This window comes from Pagrus major, chromosome 11, assembly GCF_040436345.1.
Source record: "Pagrus major chromosome 11, Pma_NU_1.0".
NCBI lineage: Eukaryota > Metazoa > Chordata > Actinopteri > Spariformes > Sparidae > Pagrus > Pagrus major.
Genome location: NC_133225.1, coordinates 24223123 through 24241618, shown reverse-complemented (window position 1 = coordinate 24241618; position 18496 = coordinate 24223123). Strand labels below are relative to the sequence as shown.

The 18496-nt window shown below is 41.0% G+C and overlaps 1 protein-coding gene across 3 annotated transcripts; it reads left to right on the top strand.

Annotated features, from left to right (window-relative positions):
- Positions 1-765: 765 nt before the first annotated feature.
- arrdc2 (arrestin domain containing 2) lies at positions 766-12862 on the top strand. Of its 3 annotated transcripts, none has more exons than XM_073475902.1 (8): positions 766-855; positions 1642-1896; positions 9434-9651; positions 9750-9852; positions 9936-10192; positions 10294-10456; positions 11017-11177; positions 11476-12862. In XM_073475902.1, the coding sequence occupies exons 2-8, from the start codon at positions 1644-1646 to the stop codon at positions 11527-11529; spliced, it is 1209 nt and encodes a 402-aa protein (XP_073332003.1). In that variant the 5' UTR covers positions 766-855; positions 1642-1643; the 3' UTR covers positions 11530-12862. The 3 variants fall into 3 exon arrangements, with proteins under 3 accessions (XP_073332003.1, XP_073332004.1, XP_073332002.1); XM_073475903.1 differs by lacking the exon at positions 766-855 and adding an exon at positions 968-1036; XM_073475901.1 differs by lacking the exons at positions 766-855; positions 1642-1896 and adding an exon at positions 7468-7869.
- The last annotated feature ends 5634 nt before the right edge of the window (positions 12863-18496 follow it).

The following is an 18496-nucleotide window of genomic DNA, read 5'->3' as shown; positions in this document are numbered from 1 at the left end:
TGTAAAACTTGATTTCTTTGTTTGGGTTTTTTAAACAATGTGCCTCAGCATTTGAAAGAGTTTACTTTAATTTCAACCAACATGCAATGGACTCTTTCAAATGCTGAGGCACATTGTTTAAAAAACCCAAACAAAGAAATCAAGTTTTACAAAGAGGATTCAGAAATCTCTTCCAAGATGTATTTTACATTACATTTGTTTGGGTTCTATTTTAGTTTACTTTTATTCCCCCTCCTGTTGTTGTTTACGTGTGTTTTGTATCACTTTTATCATGTTTGTATTATCCTTTTCTATGTATATTAATGTATACTAATAATAAAGAATTAGGAGAGCGAGGCATTGACCGTTAACTGAAAAGGGCACGCCGCCTTCAAAATAAAAGCCTCCGTTCATCAACAAGAATCTAGTCAACGGTCAAATTTGAGTATTTTAATCGTCTAAATTTTGGACCTTCTTCATCAATGGCGCACTTTTTTAAAAGAATCTGCTCCCACACAAATGTAGACGTGAACTGTTAAGAAAACGAAATGTTGAAACACGGTACAAATAATTTAAATGTGGAAGACATAGCCGGAAGTTCACCTTGTATTTTGCGTCACTTAACGTGCAGCCAGTCCACGCTGTCCCCCTCCACCTCCGTGATGAAGAAGTGGGCGGGCGTGACGCGCATGTTGCTCCTCATCATTGGTGTAAAACAGAGAGCTGTTGTGTTTCTGGGCGTTGAAACCTGCCACTGTTTATAAAGCCTGAGCGTCCATTGAACCAGCCAGTCCGAGTAAACACAGATTTCGGCTTCTCTGCCGCAAACGTCACCTTGGAGGAGCCCACTCGTGCTGCCCAGCTCGTGTCCCGCCGGTGAGTTTGACACTTTTAAAGCTCAACGTCTGTTTGTGAAACGTTGTCCCGGCTCTCAATCCTGATTGGCTGAGAGTTGCTCATAAAAGTCAGATAAACACGCGCCGGCCGCATAACGGAAAATAGAAATGATTAAACTCACAGAAAATAATCACCGAGCACTGTTGTGACAGGAGTATATGTAAGTTATTATTACAATGTTATTTACACATTGTTTATAGGATTACATTTATTTGCTGTTGTATCTGTATGAATATTTGGCCTGTGCATGTAAATATCCATATCACTCATGCAGAATTTGTTCAAGAATCATGAAAAGAGAAAAAAATGTTTTATTTGTTTGTGTATTTGTGAAATGCAAGAGTTTGTACGCATGTTGAGGTTAAACAATTAAAGGGTTGTGTTTATTTTAATTCGTTAGTAGCCACTTTATTAAACCATTTCAGAAAAAATGTAGCCAGTGCTGGTCCTGGCATGTGTGCGACCCTGATCAGACCCACCGAACCCCGCCCTAAAAATAAAGATCTGTCAAAGAAAATAGCATAAACAAACATTATGCTCTGTTTAACTTTAATTGTGCATTTAAAAGCAACACAAAACATAGCATAATATTATTTTAAAAGTGATTACAGGACTTCACATGTGTTATTTGCTTGGTTTGGGGTCCCCTGTTGCCCACATGAACCCTAGATGCTTCAATAATTTAACATTACAGTAAACTATGGGTATTTGTCAGTGTTTAGCTTTGTCAAAATGTGTGTTTTTATTTACTGTCTCCACTCACAGTAATGACGTTGAGCTCCATTAAGTCCTTCACGCTGGAGCTGGATGGTCCAGCAGATGCAGCATTCACCGGAGGGGAGGTGGTGTCCGGCCAGGTGGTGCTGGAGCTCCGGAGGGACACCAGAGTGCACTCTTTGAAGGTGCAGGGGAGAGGGGTGGCCACGGCACATTGGCTGGAGAACCGGGGCATGAACTCTGTCTATAACGACTACACCTCAAAGATCACGTACTTCAGGAAGAGACAGCATCTGATCCGAGGTCAGTGGAGAAAGCCTGGATGGTGAATATTCAGTGTGTGTGTTTATATTTATCAGACTGGCTGTAGAATAAGTAAAACACAGGTGAATTACAGCTGCAGATGGTGATGTTGCTTCTAACAAGTAACCAAATAGTCATCTTGCGGAGTCTTTTTCTATTTTAAATGTATGTTTTTATTTGATTTCATGGTTCTGTTGTTGAAATGTGCAATGATTCTGGATAATATGATGTTTTGCATGTAAAAATCTGTGCATTTGTCAAAATAAACCTCATTAGTTAGCCATAATTTAGCAAAACAAATGCTTTTTAATAGTGCTTGTTCAGGGAAAAGAAACAAACAGGACCGGTCAAAGAGCTGAGCTGTGATAATCAATAGTTATGGTAGTACAAAGGTGACTAGAAAATAAATTACTGGTGATAATGACTGATTGAAAATGCAGAACAGTCCCTTCCCTTCTATATAAATGGCCGCATTTATGCTGACTTTGTTGTACTTTTTGTATTTTCTTTTCTCCCCTACTGTATCTGCACACTGTGATATACATAGTAACTGTATTTCAGAATGTATTGCAGCTGGTGGATGAAAAGCTTCTCCCTCTGGTCTAAATAATGTGGTGTAAAACTGCTGATTTGCTCTGTCATGTGCCAGCTGGTAGCTGCTGTCTTGTAGTCGCTGCAGTTTGCAAAATGAAGCCACCTGGGTCAATCGTGTTGCATGGAAACACGGGAGAGAAGTCACCACAGGGCTCCTCCAGATACATCTGCCAGATAACATAATCCTAACATTAAACACAAATCCATTAGTGCAGGGTCCAAATAAACACAACAGGTTTACTGAGTCCTGGTTTGTACAGGACATAACGCTGTAAAGTGTGAAATTCTCCAGGTGTGCAAGGCTCCCGGCAACTTAAAATCAGAAATAGGCCATGGTTGCTGAGTAAATAAACTGTAGACAGTGGTTAATGTTTCATTAGATTCTCTGTAAACAGCACTTGGATTGACTGCCCGGCTGCCTGTTCGGATGGGTAAATATGAAGTGACACGAGATGCAGGATCTCAGATAAGCACTGCATTTGTGTTGTTGCTTTGGGCGAATACACACAACACACAATACGCACGCTGCTGCAACATCTGCATCATGTATACACTGTGGTTAAAGGTGCACTAGGCAGGTTTTGTTTGTTAATATCTTGCCTACATTTCAGCCTTAATCATACACTGGGACCACCAAAAAGGTAACACATCACCCATCAACTGAGATGTTGTAATGGGCTGCAACTAACAAATACCTCAATTGTCCATCAGGTTTTTGTTGTGTAAAATATAAAAAGTGTCATTTGACAGTTACCATCAGTTACCAAAGCTGAAATTGATATTTTTTAACTGCTGAGACCAGCTGCAAAAAACTCAAAACATTAATCTGATAATGACAGGATAATAAAAAGGGTACAGAGCAGCTTCTTTCCTCAGGCTGTCAGACTTCTCAATTCATCATTCCACACTCCAGTTCACAATACAAAATAACTTGTTTTTGTTTTGAAGTGTTTTTTTCCTATTTAGCACAAAGGAGCATAAACTGAATGTCATCTTGCAACCAGTTTTGTAAAATGACAGATACATTAACCTTGTAACCTTGTTTATGAGATGCACAGAAGGAAGCAAACATTTGGTGTTTTTTCTATACATTACCAACAATTATCAAAATCTGAATCAATTATACATTTAAGCATCATTGATGCATCATCCTGTTCTCCTAATCTGGTTTTGATGTGGTCACTGGTGAGAAAACTGCCTCACACTAGAAGTGACTCAAAGTCACAACTGAAACCAAAACAGGGAAATCTGAACTTCTCATTCAGCTGTAGGCCTGTTTCTTTTACATCTCCTGTCCCCTTGAAATAAGAAAGCTTAGAGAAAGGCAATATTATGAATATATACCATAAGTACCAATCAATTTGTAATCTGTCAGAATTTGTTGCTATAGCATTTGTACCACAGTATCTACCCCTTAAATACTGCTGGGTGTATTGGGCCATTGTGAGTGAAGCTGCTAATAAATGAGCAGCATATCTTATGGCAATACTTTCAATCAATTTTGTGGATTTTTGCAATGGTTGTTGCACCATTAACAATTCCAGAAAATGTATGATATCACAATATATATTTATCGCTTAACATAAAATCACACGTACTGTGATAGAGGATTTTATCCATGTCACCCATCCCTAATGAAGGCATCACAAATCGTGTGCTATGTATGAATAAAAACTAAGTTGACTTTACTAGACAGATTTCCAACTGTCTCCTTTCTCATCAGCTTGGTCCCGCAGTAATTCTTGTTTGCTTAATGCAGCTTAAACCACAGATTTCTAATTACAAAATGATCTTATAGAATTACACACAGCCATTAAAAAATATAAAGTGTCTTAGACGATAAAATATATAACAGATCTTCGAAGATCTTTATAATAAATTGAAAAAAAAAAAAAAACTGAAGAAAAAATGTAAATAATAAAAAGTCAAATAAAACCAGGGGAAAACAAATCAAACCATGTGGTCTAGAAATACGCTTTTGTTGTTATAAAATAACACAAAGTTGTTGCAGTTTATACTAAATAAATCCTCCGTATTCTTCTTCATCCATCACTCAAAAATATCTGCCAAATCAAATAAATTGCATTTATTTTCTGGATGCACTAGTAGAGAGCCTAACAGGCTGTAAATGTCACTTCGACTGACATTCTTTACAGACCAATGTAATCTGCAGAGTCTGTCCAGGAAACAACAGCGCTAATTGTTTTTGCAAACCTTCCACCTTCTCAGACATGCCCCAGATCCTCTCAGGAACAGTCACTTGTATTGACCTGGGAGGTTTGCTTTCACAAACGATCGGGTAAAAGTACAAAATATAAATGTTAAAAAGTCTAAATAAGGATTTTCTGTTTGTTTTTTATTCATTTTGGAGAAGAAATGAGGACAAAGTGAAAGATGGAGGAGAAAGAAAGGAAGGAAGGAAGGAAGGAAGGGAGAAGGAAGGAAAGGGTGGGGGCTGTTTAAAAAATGCAGCCTGCGTCGCCGTGGCAACCAGGAAAACAACACGTGGCTGCCCTCGCCCCGCCTTTGTCCAACAGACAGCCTGCTGCTGCTGCTGCTGCTGCTGCTGCTCTCCATTCATTTTACAATATGGTGTCATTTTCAGCTCATTAATCTTCCAGTTTTCCACAAACAGCATTTTTGTGAGCAACTCTTTTTCCTTTTTAAGGGCACGAGAGTTTCAGTGGAGAGGAGTTGCTCCAGTTTTTAAAAACATGTTGTTTCTCATGCAAACACTAGAGGAATTACACTTTGTTAAGCCCTTTGTTGCTCTAAAGTTAGTGGGGCTTCAATGTAAATATTTACTCTATAATATTGTGCACTCAGCAGCAAATCTTTGAGTAAACAAACGGAGGGAAACTCACGAGGATAAATATGTTTACTCTAGTCTGCACTTTAGCACTGGTAAAACATGTTGGCAGCCATGATTAGGGTTATCGTGTTGAGTCATCTGCACACGAGAGCGATTATCAGGCCCATCGTTCTCTGCAGGGAACCACATGTTCATCTTATCAGCGGCGAGAGGGGAACCCTGGTGGGGCCGGGCTGCTGCGCCTGTCGCCAGCAGGTGGCATGCTGGACTTTATTTCACCTCAGTCCACATGTTCCTGAATGCAATTCAAGCAAAAACTGACAAAAGATGCAAACTGGACCACTGATGTCCCAAATTTGTCAGATTTTTGTTGCTAAAATCACTTTATTTTGAAAAAATAACAAATGAGAGTGAAGAATAGATGCAGGGAAATGTATTATTATTTTCTACCTTCATTCTTTACCTGTAAGAAACAGTGAGGCCCAATTGTACTGTTTTATTCTGTGGGCTTCATCTACCTAAAACTTTTCACAGACATCTCCAGCCCAGTTGAGGCTGTGTAAGAGCATCCTGCAGCTGTGCACACTACCTCCACATCACCAGTGGGTGGCACTGGAGAGCAAACCAGTCAGCACAGGGAACAAAAGAGTAAACAACTTTGTTTTTCTCAGACCAGGCTTGATTTTTGTCTGAGGGTTTTTGCATTGAATGAAGAGAGTAGCACTTCTTAGGAAAGAAGTAAAGTGTTGAATGAGTTTTTTTTATTTGCAGCAGAGTTTTGTAGAAAAATCAATTCTGCTCGTTGCTTGTTTGCACTATTTTTATCCCAGAAAGACCGATTGTAGTTGTTTTATAAGGGGATTTGGTGGAATAGGTTGCATGCTTTTGTGCATAGCCGTGTTTTTTCCATGTGTGCAGCGGCCCTGGCTGTGTAACAGTATGTTCAAAGTGACATGGAAGAAGTGGAGTAAACAGCTTTGGTCGTCAGTGAAACTATTCCCCTCTGAGCTGTGCACAGCAGATCTCTGCCAGATGGAGGCATGTTCAGTAAGCCTGTTTTCTTCTAAGAACCTGTAACCATCAATCATCACCAGGGCCTGTTTTGCTCACTGCTGCCTCCACACCCAGTCTGCATGTTTATTATGCTGCCTTCAGTGTAGGTCCGTAAATTTAGCAGTTCTGGAAGAGCTGTCACAAGTGAAACAACTTTGGACTGGGAAAGTGGGAACTTTAGCCTACTTGACTCTGTGTCATGAAAGGTGTTGCCATGAAGCTGAGTTTTATCTTTCCAGTGGTTGGTATTTTTGGTAATGTGGCATCATCAGGTGGTTTTGCTCTCAGGCTTTGCCCGGACTTGTTCTGCTGGAGCTGTTAACAACCTGAGCTTTTAATATGCAGAACAAAGGTCATAATTAAAGATGAAATATCAGCTAATTTTTTGGCCTAGTGAGAATTTTCTCCTTTTGTAATGATGAACACAACACACCTAATTTTCTAACAGCGGTGTGTTGTTTGTTGTAAACATGAAAACTAAAAACAATTGAAGGAGTGAATTAAATCAAACTTTTTGTTTTTGACCTATGATGACTTTCCTCTGTGTAATGCTTAAAACATTACAACACACATCGGAAAGGTAGTGGTCTCAAACTCAAGTGTTAGTTTATTGTAAACATTAAAAAACTTAGAGGTATGTAACTTTTTCACCCCATCCTCAACAGAAAAATGACCATAGAGCACGGCAATGAAAGAAGCTTATTATGACCCATATTGACATTTGCTGTATGTGTTGAACTGTTTTTAGTAGTAGCTTTAAAGTGCATCTAAAGCTCATGTTAGCTCTCGCAACTGCTAAATTGTTAGAAAACTTTTGAAACAGCAAATGAAATAAAACATATTGTTTATTTTTAGAAGCAGTGGTCACAAACTTGCATGTGACATGAAAACCTAAACCGTTTAAAACGTTCCTGATACGTTGTGAACTAATTTTGATAAAAGGAATCAAATGCAGCCTCGTTATTTACAACATCAGTGCTGAGAAGTCGGTGCCGGGGAGGAGCACCTGAAGGCAGCGCCAAGCCTTCACCCCTCTCCTGAGGCCTTACATAATAAATTCAATGTCCCGCCCACTTTCTCAGCCTCAAAATAGGGCTGCAGTCGAAAGTGTTCAACAGTTTGAGCTTTATAGAAGTCAGCAACAGGCAACTGAAGGTCCACTTCAGCAAACTTCAAATCCTGCAGAGCAACACGAAAACAAGGAATCGATTTGTTTTGGAGGACTCGCACAGCTGCAGACATGATTTTCGACAAGTTGAGAAAGTTTGACATCGTCTTCGACTCTCCGGAGGTGGACAGTCCTCCGGTGTTCAGCAGCGGGGACGTGGTGTCCGGACGGGTGGTGCTGGACCTGTCTGGGGAGAGCCGGGTGGACTCCCTGAAGCTCCACGCCGAAGGATTCGCTAAAGTGCACTGGACCGAGTCCCGGTCCGCCGGCTCCAGCACCGCATACACCCAGAACTACAGCGACGAGGTGGAGTACCTGAACCGGAGAGAGGTGCTGCTCCAGGCAGGTCAGTCCGCTCTGCAGGGCTCGGTGTTGGGGCAGACTACAGAGGGTGCAGCCCGTCTGCAAAGGGGATCAAAACAGCAAAGCTAGTGTCAAGTTATCGAGGAAATGCCAATCGAAAGAGACAATAGTGAAAGTGGTTCATGTGTCTGGGGAGTGTGGGCTGCTTGTTTGTATGCAAACTGGGAATAGTGTTGTTTTCATGACTTAGTATGAGAGTTAAATGCTGTTTTTCCTGGTTGTTTAAAAGTCCAGTAAAGTCAAAGTCTAACTTGTTTACCTAAGTATGTTTCTGTGGGCTATGACTGGATTTATAAACTTATTGGTTCAGATGCAAAGTTGACTTGATCAAGTTGACTTGATCATCTAATATTGTGAATGAAACAAAAGTTACAAGATTTTATCAGGAGCCCTTTGACAGTTGTTTACTTGTTGTTGGGTACGTCCATGAACATCCAGATTCAGACACAAAAGAGATCCAGTCATTCATTGACGAAAACATTATTTTGGGTCTTTTTGTTGTGGTCATAACTCAATATACTGTATAGGAAGAGAGCAGGCCAGCTGTCTTTGCACTTCTTTGTCATGGTGAAAACATCTGTTGAAAGAAAAAGTTCTGACATCAGACTTCCTCATTCGAGGAAGGGTTGTTTTTCTCCTTAGCGACGTGGGAGAGCCTTGAGTTTCTGCCCTCATTCATTGGGCATCGAGTTGTTTTGGTTCAAGTGTAGACAGGAAATTCACAGCAAGGGCTTCAGCTATTACATGTTGTTTTCCTGCAGTGTTCAGTCTCACTGCTCGATTTGGTATTTTCGTAAAAAACACATCATATTATGTCAAAGGATTTGGTGATTTTTGGACGGTTCTTTGCACAAACAACATAAAGCCCACACCAACCCACTTGATCCATTAAGAGCATTTGACAGTGACAGCCTTGTTATTTAAAACGAGTTGGAGCCTCCAGCTAACCAAGCGACACAAAACACATCGACTCTGTTAAACGCAAACACGTGTTCCCGGACCTGTGCAGCCAGAGGAAAAAGAGAGCAGTTGAGACGGGCTGTGTAATACAGCTTGAGGAAAACATGTTCTCAGTCAGCACAATGGAGCAGGAACCGCCCCTCTGAGCGAGCACACAGGCCATGTGATTGCAGAGAAAGAGATTTCTATTTCAGCAGGAGTCATGCTTAAAAGATCTGTTCGTACTCTCTCACTGAGTCAACTTTATTCATGTGGATTACTAAAGAACACTTGTGTCTGCATGTTTTTAAAAGTTTTAACTTACTGTGCAGATTTAGCTTAGTTTTAATCAGGACTTCTTTAAATACATTGCTGCCACTCATTCTTGTGTTGTGTGAATCACCTTACACACAAGTCAGATAATCAATCACAGTAAAGATTAAGAAACTTTTATTTTGTTTTCTATTACTTTAAGCTCTTCTTCCTGATGATAATAACCTTCATCAACAGGAGGAAACTGGTCATTGAAGTTATACTTAATGTCCTCTGTTCCTATGAAGGAAATGAACTGTAATCTAAATTTCTTTGTTTTTCTGTCCGCTCCTCAGATAATGGTGAAGTGACCGTCCTTCCTGCCGGCAAACATGAATTCCCGTTCAGCTTCCAGCTGCCTGAGGAGACGCTGGTCACCTCCTTCGAGGGGAAACATGGCAGCATCCGTTACTGGGTCAAAGTGAAGCTCCACAGGCCGTGGGCCACCGTCAAGAAGATCAAGAAGGAGTTCACAGTCATCGAGCCCATCGACATCAACACACCGGCCTTACTGGTGAGCATCTCAGCCCTCGTGATTCATGATTGTGTAGTCACACACTTCATGGTTTTCTGGGTGTTTTGAGGTGGCTCATTTGGTTCCATCATTCTCAGGCGCCACAGGCTGGAACGAAGGACAAGATGGCGAGGGCGTGGTACCGCAACTTTGGCCAGGTGTCTGTTACTGCAAAGATTGACCGCAAAGGCTACACACCAGGTATGATTCTTGCACTAAAACACCTCCATAAAAACACAGTTTAGAAGTTTCTGCATTGTCTAACATACTGTCCCTCTCCGCAGGTGAGGTGATACCTGTCTTTGCCGAGTTCGACAACTCTACCTCCAGATCAGTGGTGCCCAAAGCCTACATCACTCAGACACAGACGTTCATCGCCCGCGGCACCATGAAGCAGAAGCGTTCGGTCGTGGGCACGCTGTGCGGGGACATTGTGGGCGCCAGATGCAGGGAGACGTGGCACGGTCGCGCCATCAAGATCCCACCTGTGGGTCCCTCCATCCTGCAGTGCCGCATCATCAAAGTAGAATACATGCTCAAGGTGAGCTCAGTTCACAGCTGCTTTAGTTCTGAGGAATTCAGACGCCTCTTTCCATGCTGGTTTTGCACAGATGTCACTAAAACATCTTCTTGTCCCACCAGGTTTGTGTTGATGTTCCTGGGACGTCCAAACTGTGTCTGGAGCTGCCGCTGGTCATAGGCACCATCCCCCTCCATCCCTTCGGTAGCCGGACCTCCAGCGTCAGCAGCCAGTACAGTGTCAACCTGGAGTGGCTGCGCATGGCCATCCCCGAGCAGCCTGAGCGTAAGTGCCCTTTAATACTGCAGTGATCGACAGACAGAGATGATCAGGTTAAGATGTGCATAGAGACTCGATTCTTAAACATGGACAGTTTTAGTTTTGTGACACAAACGGTCTTTTTCCACTCACGTCACTGGACATTCATGAACAGCAGCCAGTGTTTAAAGATGTTTGACATCTTGACCCAAATCCTGCCTGTGAGCTTGATTCATGGGACTGGAAAAATAGTCAAACATACTGATAAACAGGCTCCAGAGGCTAAACACTGGGATTTTTATATGTATTGGAAAAAGCAGGACTTTCAATGCCACTACTCGGCATCACTGTCTGCCAAAATATAACTGGGTCAGATGCCAACATGTAAAAACAAAACAAAGGTTTCGATTCAGCCCGGATTCATGTTGGATCACATCAGTGTTTGTTACAGCAAAAGGCAGTAAATGTATTGTGGGGATTTTTAAGAGTTTTAACTGCAGTGATGACTCAGCAGCTTAGTGTTTGGACCTGTGCTGTTCTGTTGAGTCAGACCAGTGGACTAATCCCACCTCTCTCTCTCCCTGCAGCTCCTCCAGATTACAGCTCCGTGGTGACAGAGGAGGAGGCCGAGCAGCGCAACAACACGGTGGTCCCGCAACCTGCCGAAGACCTGAGTGGGATCCAGGAGCGCCCCCTTATGGCTTTTGTCCAAGAGTTTCGCTTCCGACCGCCGCCGGTGTACAGCGTGGTGAGTCATCAAATGCCTGAAACTATGCCCGCCTACTCCCGCTGTTTATTTAGTTCGATTGGCATTTATAAAGGCTTAGAGAGAGGGTTTTGTTTTTTGAGTGGATGTATTTTAAAAACATCCCAAACAGACTTCTTGAGAACACAGCTGAATTGTCTAACAGTAACCACATGAAAACAAGTCAGTGGGTGTAGGCTGACTGTATCATAGCACAGAGTGTTTTGCTTGGAGAATGGTTTTTGCATTATCTTAATATCATCATCTTATGTGTCTTTATTTCCCTTTTTCCTGCCTACAGATTGACCCCAACCCTCAGCCCATCAACATGAGACCTCGCTGCATGACGTGTTGAACGACGATCCCTGCCTGAGTGTCAAGCGACTACAATAATGAAACGAATCAAGAGATTTGTCTTCTCCTGGATTACTTCTCTCTGATAAATGGCGCCTGGTCCCACCAAGTGTCGTGGAGGAGGACCGGACCGCCATGGAGAGGGCAGGAGACGGAGCTCACAGGAACTGGATGTCAGTGGAGGCCACTTCGTTGCGTGTCCATAAAGTAAAGTGGATGCTTTCCTGTTGTGTTTCGAGGAAAGTTACTTCTCCGCATCAGTTCCTGTCCTCCCCAAGTGATCTACAGATACCTCCCAATCAAGGATTCCCTCACGCGAAGCAAATTTTGAGATTTAAGGAGTTTGGGACATATTGGGGGGGGAAGATCACTTGATATTTGTCAGGTGGAGAGTTGGATTGCACCCGTGTTCAGATGTTTGAAAAAAAGCGCTCTGTATAAGCTGACATATGTTTAGATTGTCATCTTTGAATGGCGTTAAGTGCAATTATAGTCCTCAGTTTCCAACTCTCCTTGTACTGGCAAGCACAGTAGATTTTAACAACCTATGCATTGTATGCCTGTGATGATTTCTACTGTTACTTAAGCACATACTGTATCTGAAGCTGTGACTGATGGTCGAGCAGATGTAGATGTATTTTATGCATGCAGGTCACAATATGTAAAAGGGAAAAACAAGTATGCCTTAATAATCTACCGTTGAAGATTGCATGAGAGTTTCAGGGAGTAGTTCTCTCATGGAGCTGAAGGTATTCTGAAAGAACTTTTAGAACAAAAACGGTTGAATTGTATGTGGATGAATTCCAAGAGAAGTGTTGTGTAAATGCAAGGCTTAAGGACTGACTGAGGTGTCAGATAGCTGTGACTGTTGATTTTTAGCACGGTGATTAAACAGGAAGAGCAGTTTGTGTATAAAGCTGCACGAGGCTCTTAGATTAGCTCTCCCAGCTGCTAAACAAAAGGAGGAGGAGACCTCTGAGCCATGTGGCCCGAAGCTTTTGATGGGAGCCAGATGCCCCGGTGCCGCGGGGTGCTTTGTAAGGCTCAACCCCAACACACTGCTCAGCGCTCAAGTCGAGCCTCAAGCTAGAGACGCCACTGAAACATACAGACGAAAAACATTCCAAAAAAACTAACTCGAGGATCATGTTTTCTCCTCAACTTCCAAAAGACTGTTAGGAGTATGAAAGAAGTGTTCAGGGTCAGCCGTGCCACTTTTGTTGGCACGCACTGAAAATAACGAATGTATTTTTATACAAATGCAATTGTTGGTTCACAATCTTGCCAAAGTTTTGTAATTGTTCTTTTCTAATAAAAAAAGAAGCTCAAAATTATGTTTGTCTACGGTGTTTGCTTCAAGCCTCGACTGGTATGTAAGCTGTACACTTTGTGAGGGAAATAAAGAGAAGTAGAGTGCCTTTGTTTAGCATGTTGCGTGCCGCTGGACTGGTACATTATGTTCAGCAGCGTGAGTCAAAACTATATCGTTGCCAAGGGCAGGGTTCACTGGAGAAACAAGCTACTCTCAGTGGATCAAAATGGTAATTACAGACTCACATTTTGCCTGTGACAGCTCTAATATTGTGTACTTACGCAATCCAGTTTTTTGCCGCTCCAGAGGAGTCAACAGTTGTTTTCTTGTGCTCCTCACCACTGAATTATCTGTCACACTGAGTACAGCTGATAAATGGCTCTCATCTGGTGTCTTGAACAGTTTGTACATGAATTTTCAACAAGGAGCCCAGTCATCTTTTATGTAAACACGTAACACATAGTAACAAACAAGCAACTTGCTGAATTACACACAGTGCTGCACAAAGCTGTAAACATGGCGGATGGCCAGGCTGAAGAAATTCTTTGGGGTTTATTAAAAAGATGTTCAGTGCAATGCTGAGGAAAACAAAGATTCACTGAGAGGAGTCTGTTCATCCTTCTTATCCATGTGTAATTGATAAGTTAACAACAACTCTGATTATAAGTCAAACATTTTAAGTGTTTTTCTTCTTGCTCCTACTGTTGAATGTTTGAGCGTCACTGTGTAGAATGATGTACATGCAGAGGCTGTTTTCTTTCTTTCGAATGTGTGTATTTTTTTTGTGCTCACTGAAAATTGGGTTTTAAGAGGCGGACCTGCGAGCAGGATTTGTGACATCACAATTAATTTGGAAGCCAATCCTAGTCCAATATTCAGCAAACAAAAGTGTAACGTAGAAACTTAAAGCCTCAAGTGCACACACACTGAGAGTAGGACAAATCTTAAATCCAGTGGTTAAACTTAATCTGCCATTTTAAGGATTTTAATGTTTTGTTTTTGTTTTTTTCAGCTAAAACAATAGCAGACAAACAGAATTTTTATGTATGACACCCCAGCCACAGTCAGTTCATCCTGCTGCCATACCACCACTTAAGCTCCTTAAATGGGATCTATTATGCTTTTTCGTTTTTTCCTTTCCTCCAGTTTTATATATTTTCATGCGCATGTAAAAGATTTTGAAAGTTAAAAAGGCCAAAGTCTGCACCAACAGAAGCTCCTCTCTCCCACAGAAAACACTGCAATGAAACCCATTGAAACACACACATTTGGATAAGTTATGCCTAGCGGCTACTTTAGCAAATAAGAATTGATTTGGCACAGCTACTCGGCTGTTGTTAGCGGTACTGGCTCAGGTGTGTGTGAGCTGACCAATCAGAGGTGACAGAGGGGGAATACAGTGCTGGCCAGTATAAGAAAACTGATGTGTTTTTGAACACTAAAGTATCTAAAACTATTGTAGAGTAACCCAAAATACAATTATGAATCTGAAAATGTTTATTTTGTATATGTCTCGCTTTCACTCATCCTCCACACCTTGAATACATGTATGAAGGGGAGCTGTAAGTAATTTGTCAAGCCTGAATATGAGAGATTGTTTGGTTACTAAAAAATGTATGGATTTAAAACTTCAAAACAAGCTATTTTATAGACCAAAAACTATAATGATACCTAACCGATCGCAGAGTTTCCTCTTGCCTCTCACCACAAGACACTCGGGTGTTCTTATGTTTGTGTGTGTAGAAACTAACCTGTGTACACAAGCATACTGAGCATTAACACCTGACAGGACTATTTCAAGTCTTGATGTTGAGGAGTTGCAGTGGTGTGGTTTTATTTCTCAGCTGCCATGATCAAGGAAATGATACAGGACAAGAAATAAGAGAAGATAGCAAATGTCAGATGAGTTAAAAACAGGAACCTTGGAGTTCACGTGCCAGCCTCTGGCTCAGACACACTGAGGTAACACAGTCTGCAGTCCAGCAGTCAGCTGCTAGACATGAACACTTACATCTGATCCAGGAATCAGATCTGAGTGCTCTGCCTTGAGGACAGACACCTCAGCACGGGGGGGAGGCTTGAACCGGGTCACTCTGAGGGGAAGTTGTGGCTCAGGAAAAAAGTATTTTTATGGTGGAGTGTAGAGGATGAATTGAGGTGTGTCATAGTCTGAGGAAAGAAGCTGCTCTGTAGTCTGGTGGTACAGCAGCCAGTACTTCTTTATCTTTTGCCAGATGGCAGCAGGGTGAACAGACTGTTGCTAATTCATGAGAATCATCTTCCACAAAGCATGTTTTAGTACAAATTAAGCTACAAGATATACAGACATTTGATGATAACTTGACTAGATTTACCTGCCAAAAGTCTCCATTTCAGACCACCAATGCCTACACCAGAAATGTTTGTAGGTCTTCAATAGAAAATATAAAGTAGAATTAAAGCTGTCTTTGTGCTGGAAAAATGATGGCATGCATAAATGTCTGGTGCTAAATACAAACACTAGCAGAAAAACACCTGTAAAAACAGTTTACAGTTTGTCTTAACCATCCAATAACACACACAGCTAAACATTAACATAAAGAACCTTCAATTCTCTAAACTTAACTTTCCTTCTGACAACATCTGGTGACTTAGACAACCCTTATGAGCTGGTTTAGTTAATCAATAGTGTAAACACACAGAGAGAATAATAAGAAACCGTTGAGGCTTCAGGCAGGTCTTCTGACCTGTATGTGAAAGTACCCCAAAACACCTGTCCCTGTCTAGCCCAAAGTAAATTCAAAGTTGTTGTTAAAACATTTGGACTACAGGCATGGTTTGGAGCTTTTTTGAAAGGTTAGAGAATGAATTTCTTTGGGCTTTGGGTTTAAAAACCCATTTAAATTACATACTCACAGATTTGAAATCTTAGTGGCTACATGATGCGTCAATCATCCAGAGGTTGCAATGTAAGTGGCTCAGGAGAGAGAGGAAAGAAGAGAGGGTGGGTCTCCTGTCTTCCCGATCACTCGTTGGCTGTTTCAGGACACAGGGCAGGCATAGAAGCTCCTAAAAGCATGAAAAAGCATCTGTGGTCGCAGTTCATCACTGTTTTGTTGCCGTCTCTTCATGGAATACTGTGTTTTGGACAAAATATACTACTGAAATGGACATTTGGGAATGAGAGAAGACAGCTTTTGTTGGGTTTTGAAACACTAGTAAAACATCCAGACACTTCATCAGTGATTTGCCAAAACTTCATACACCCTTTTGTTTGTTTGTTGTTTGTTGGCGGGTTGTTGCAAATGTTAACAGGTTTTATCCCCTCAGAGGTATTTATTATTATTATTTTTATAGACTAGACAGAAACTGGATGTGCACCACATGAAGAATCATATTGCTTTTGGACATCTAAGCTCAATAAATTCAACTTACCATTAACCAACAAGTGTTAAAGTGAACATCCTGATCTCTGACACCTTGAGGTTTTCACTAAGTTGCTCACTGCAGTCACCTTACTGTGACCCTGTGTGTTTTCTTTTCTACAAAACTAACGGATGTGATGACAGAAGTGGACCAGATGTTTCATCAGTCTACCTGCTATCATGCAACATCCACCACATGCCTGTAATGCTTGTTTACACCTTGGTTTTAATTGTTGTTCTGAGTTAGTCAGAGTGAGTCATTCAACCCTTCTGTAGCTTTGGTTTCTATCATCAAACCTGCCCGTCTGGTTTGGTGTGTGAAATTATAGCTCAAAAATGATGTTTGTTCATAGTCATCCAAATAGTGTGGTTTGCTTTTGTCTGTTCTTGTGTGTTTCCTGTATGCACACTATAAAGAAAACTAGTTAAGAGTCAGATTCCGATTCAGATAACTTTGTTGATCCCAAAGAGGGCAATTCATTTGCAGCTTACCCCGTCCACCATCACACAAGCGACATCCAATCAGTTACATGTCAAAAACACAGATCAACAAACAAACAAACAAACAAACAGAGGTCGATGAAGGACAGCAAGATAAAAAGCTATGGTAAAATAAATAGCAATAAAATCTGAAATGACTACAGTCAGAAGGAGTAAAAGATTTGCAGTATCTATTAGTTCTCCTCGGAGGTACACGATAGTGGAGGCCTGAAGGAATCACCATGAACTCACAAATAACATAAATAGAAGTAGAAAAAAAATCACAAAAATAAGTAATTTGACATAGACAAAATTTTAGATTTATACTGGATCAGAGCACACATTATTGAAATTCAAGTTGTTCTGAATTCAGTGGTACCAAACATCTGATACGACTCTTTTTTGAGATATAACCACTTCTATATCAGAATCTGAATCAGAAATACTTTGTTGATCACTGAGGGGAAATTGGCTCATTCCAGTAGCTCCTTCAGAGATATCACACTATAGAGAGACTGAATAAGATATAAATAAATAAACAGATAGGATTAAAATAAAGATATACAAGTAGAAAATAATGTAAAATAATGGTAAAAAAAAAATACATTGCATTCAACTATATGTGACAACTTGCATGCTTTTGATAAAGTACTAGTAAGAAGTATTTTTTCCAGTGTGGTATTAATACTTTTACTTCATTCAATTATGGATACCTCCTCCATCCCTGCTTGTCAGGGATTTCTTTTTTTTTTTAAAGACCCTTTAGATCACACATTGTAACCTACATACCTGCAGTTTTGCCTCTGGGTGTTTTTTGGCCCAGATTCAAAGTGGACATGTTCAACAAGTCTTTTAGCACACCTGTTTTCTTGGCCTAATTAAGTTAAAAAAGAATCATTTCTGGACTTAAATTAATATAAGTTAAAACCAAAGGCCAACATTTAAGGAAGCAGTTTTCACATGCAGGGTTTTAAACAAAAGAGTGTTCAAAATAGGAAGTAAAGGACAAATAGAAAGACCTAAGCTATGTAGAATGATCTATTATCTGGGGAAATTTCAGGATAATTTGGACAGAATTTTTTACATCCTGTTCGTTCCTCCCCCTCACAAACATGAAGACTTGACGAAAACTGCCTCTGGCCATCAGTGACCATTCCCCTGGAGTCTTTGTTCAGTGCTAAATTAGGTTAACATAATCACATGAGCCAAATAGAGACAGATTGTTTCCTTCACCAAACCTTTTGGACTATTTGTAATGAGGGCAGTGGCAGTGTATCCCTGATAACTAATTACAATAATGAAGAGAAATTAATTACGAGCTGGTTGCATGGCACAAACTGTAAACAAACCAGCCACTAAATGTGAACGTGTGTATGAGTGTGTATCCATTGTGCCATGGAAACATCTGGAAGCAAGTCTCTTGAGGAAATCTGTCACAGGTTCAATATAGCTCCCAGAAACATGCCCGAAACAGAATGTATCGTGCAAAAGTGTGCACAGTCTACTGCCTGAAATGTAAAACCCTAGAAAAGACATTTGGTTTCCAATCAGTGATGGAGGAAGTATTCAGAACCTCACATTCAAGTGACTAAAATGACTAAATGTACTTAGTTACATTTCACCACTGTTTCCAATGCATAGTGTCACCTGGATTTTCTGAGAACAGGACTGTTGAGGTGTTGCTTACCAGCAAAAAAAATCTTTATACTGGTGCGGTGTGCGTGTGTGTGTGTGGGTGTGTGCGTGTGTGTGTGTGCGTGAGTCATTATGAG

Excerpts from the sequence above, each read along its gene's own strand:
- arrdc2 (XM_073475901.1), top strand. The coding sequence starts at position 7,596 with ATGATTTTCGACAAGTTGAGAAAGTTTGACATCGTCTTCGACTCTCCG. Across the intron at positions 10,193-10,293 it reads AAGTAGAATACATGCTCAAG|GTTTGTGTTGATGTTCCTGG; the intron begins GTGAGCTCAGTT and ends TTGTCCCACCAG. Across the intron at positions 10,457-11,016 it reads CATCCCCGAGCAGCCTGAGC|CTCCTCCAGATTACAGCTCC; the intron begins GTAAGTGCCCTT and ends CTCTCCCTGCAG.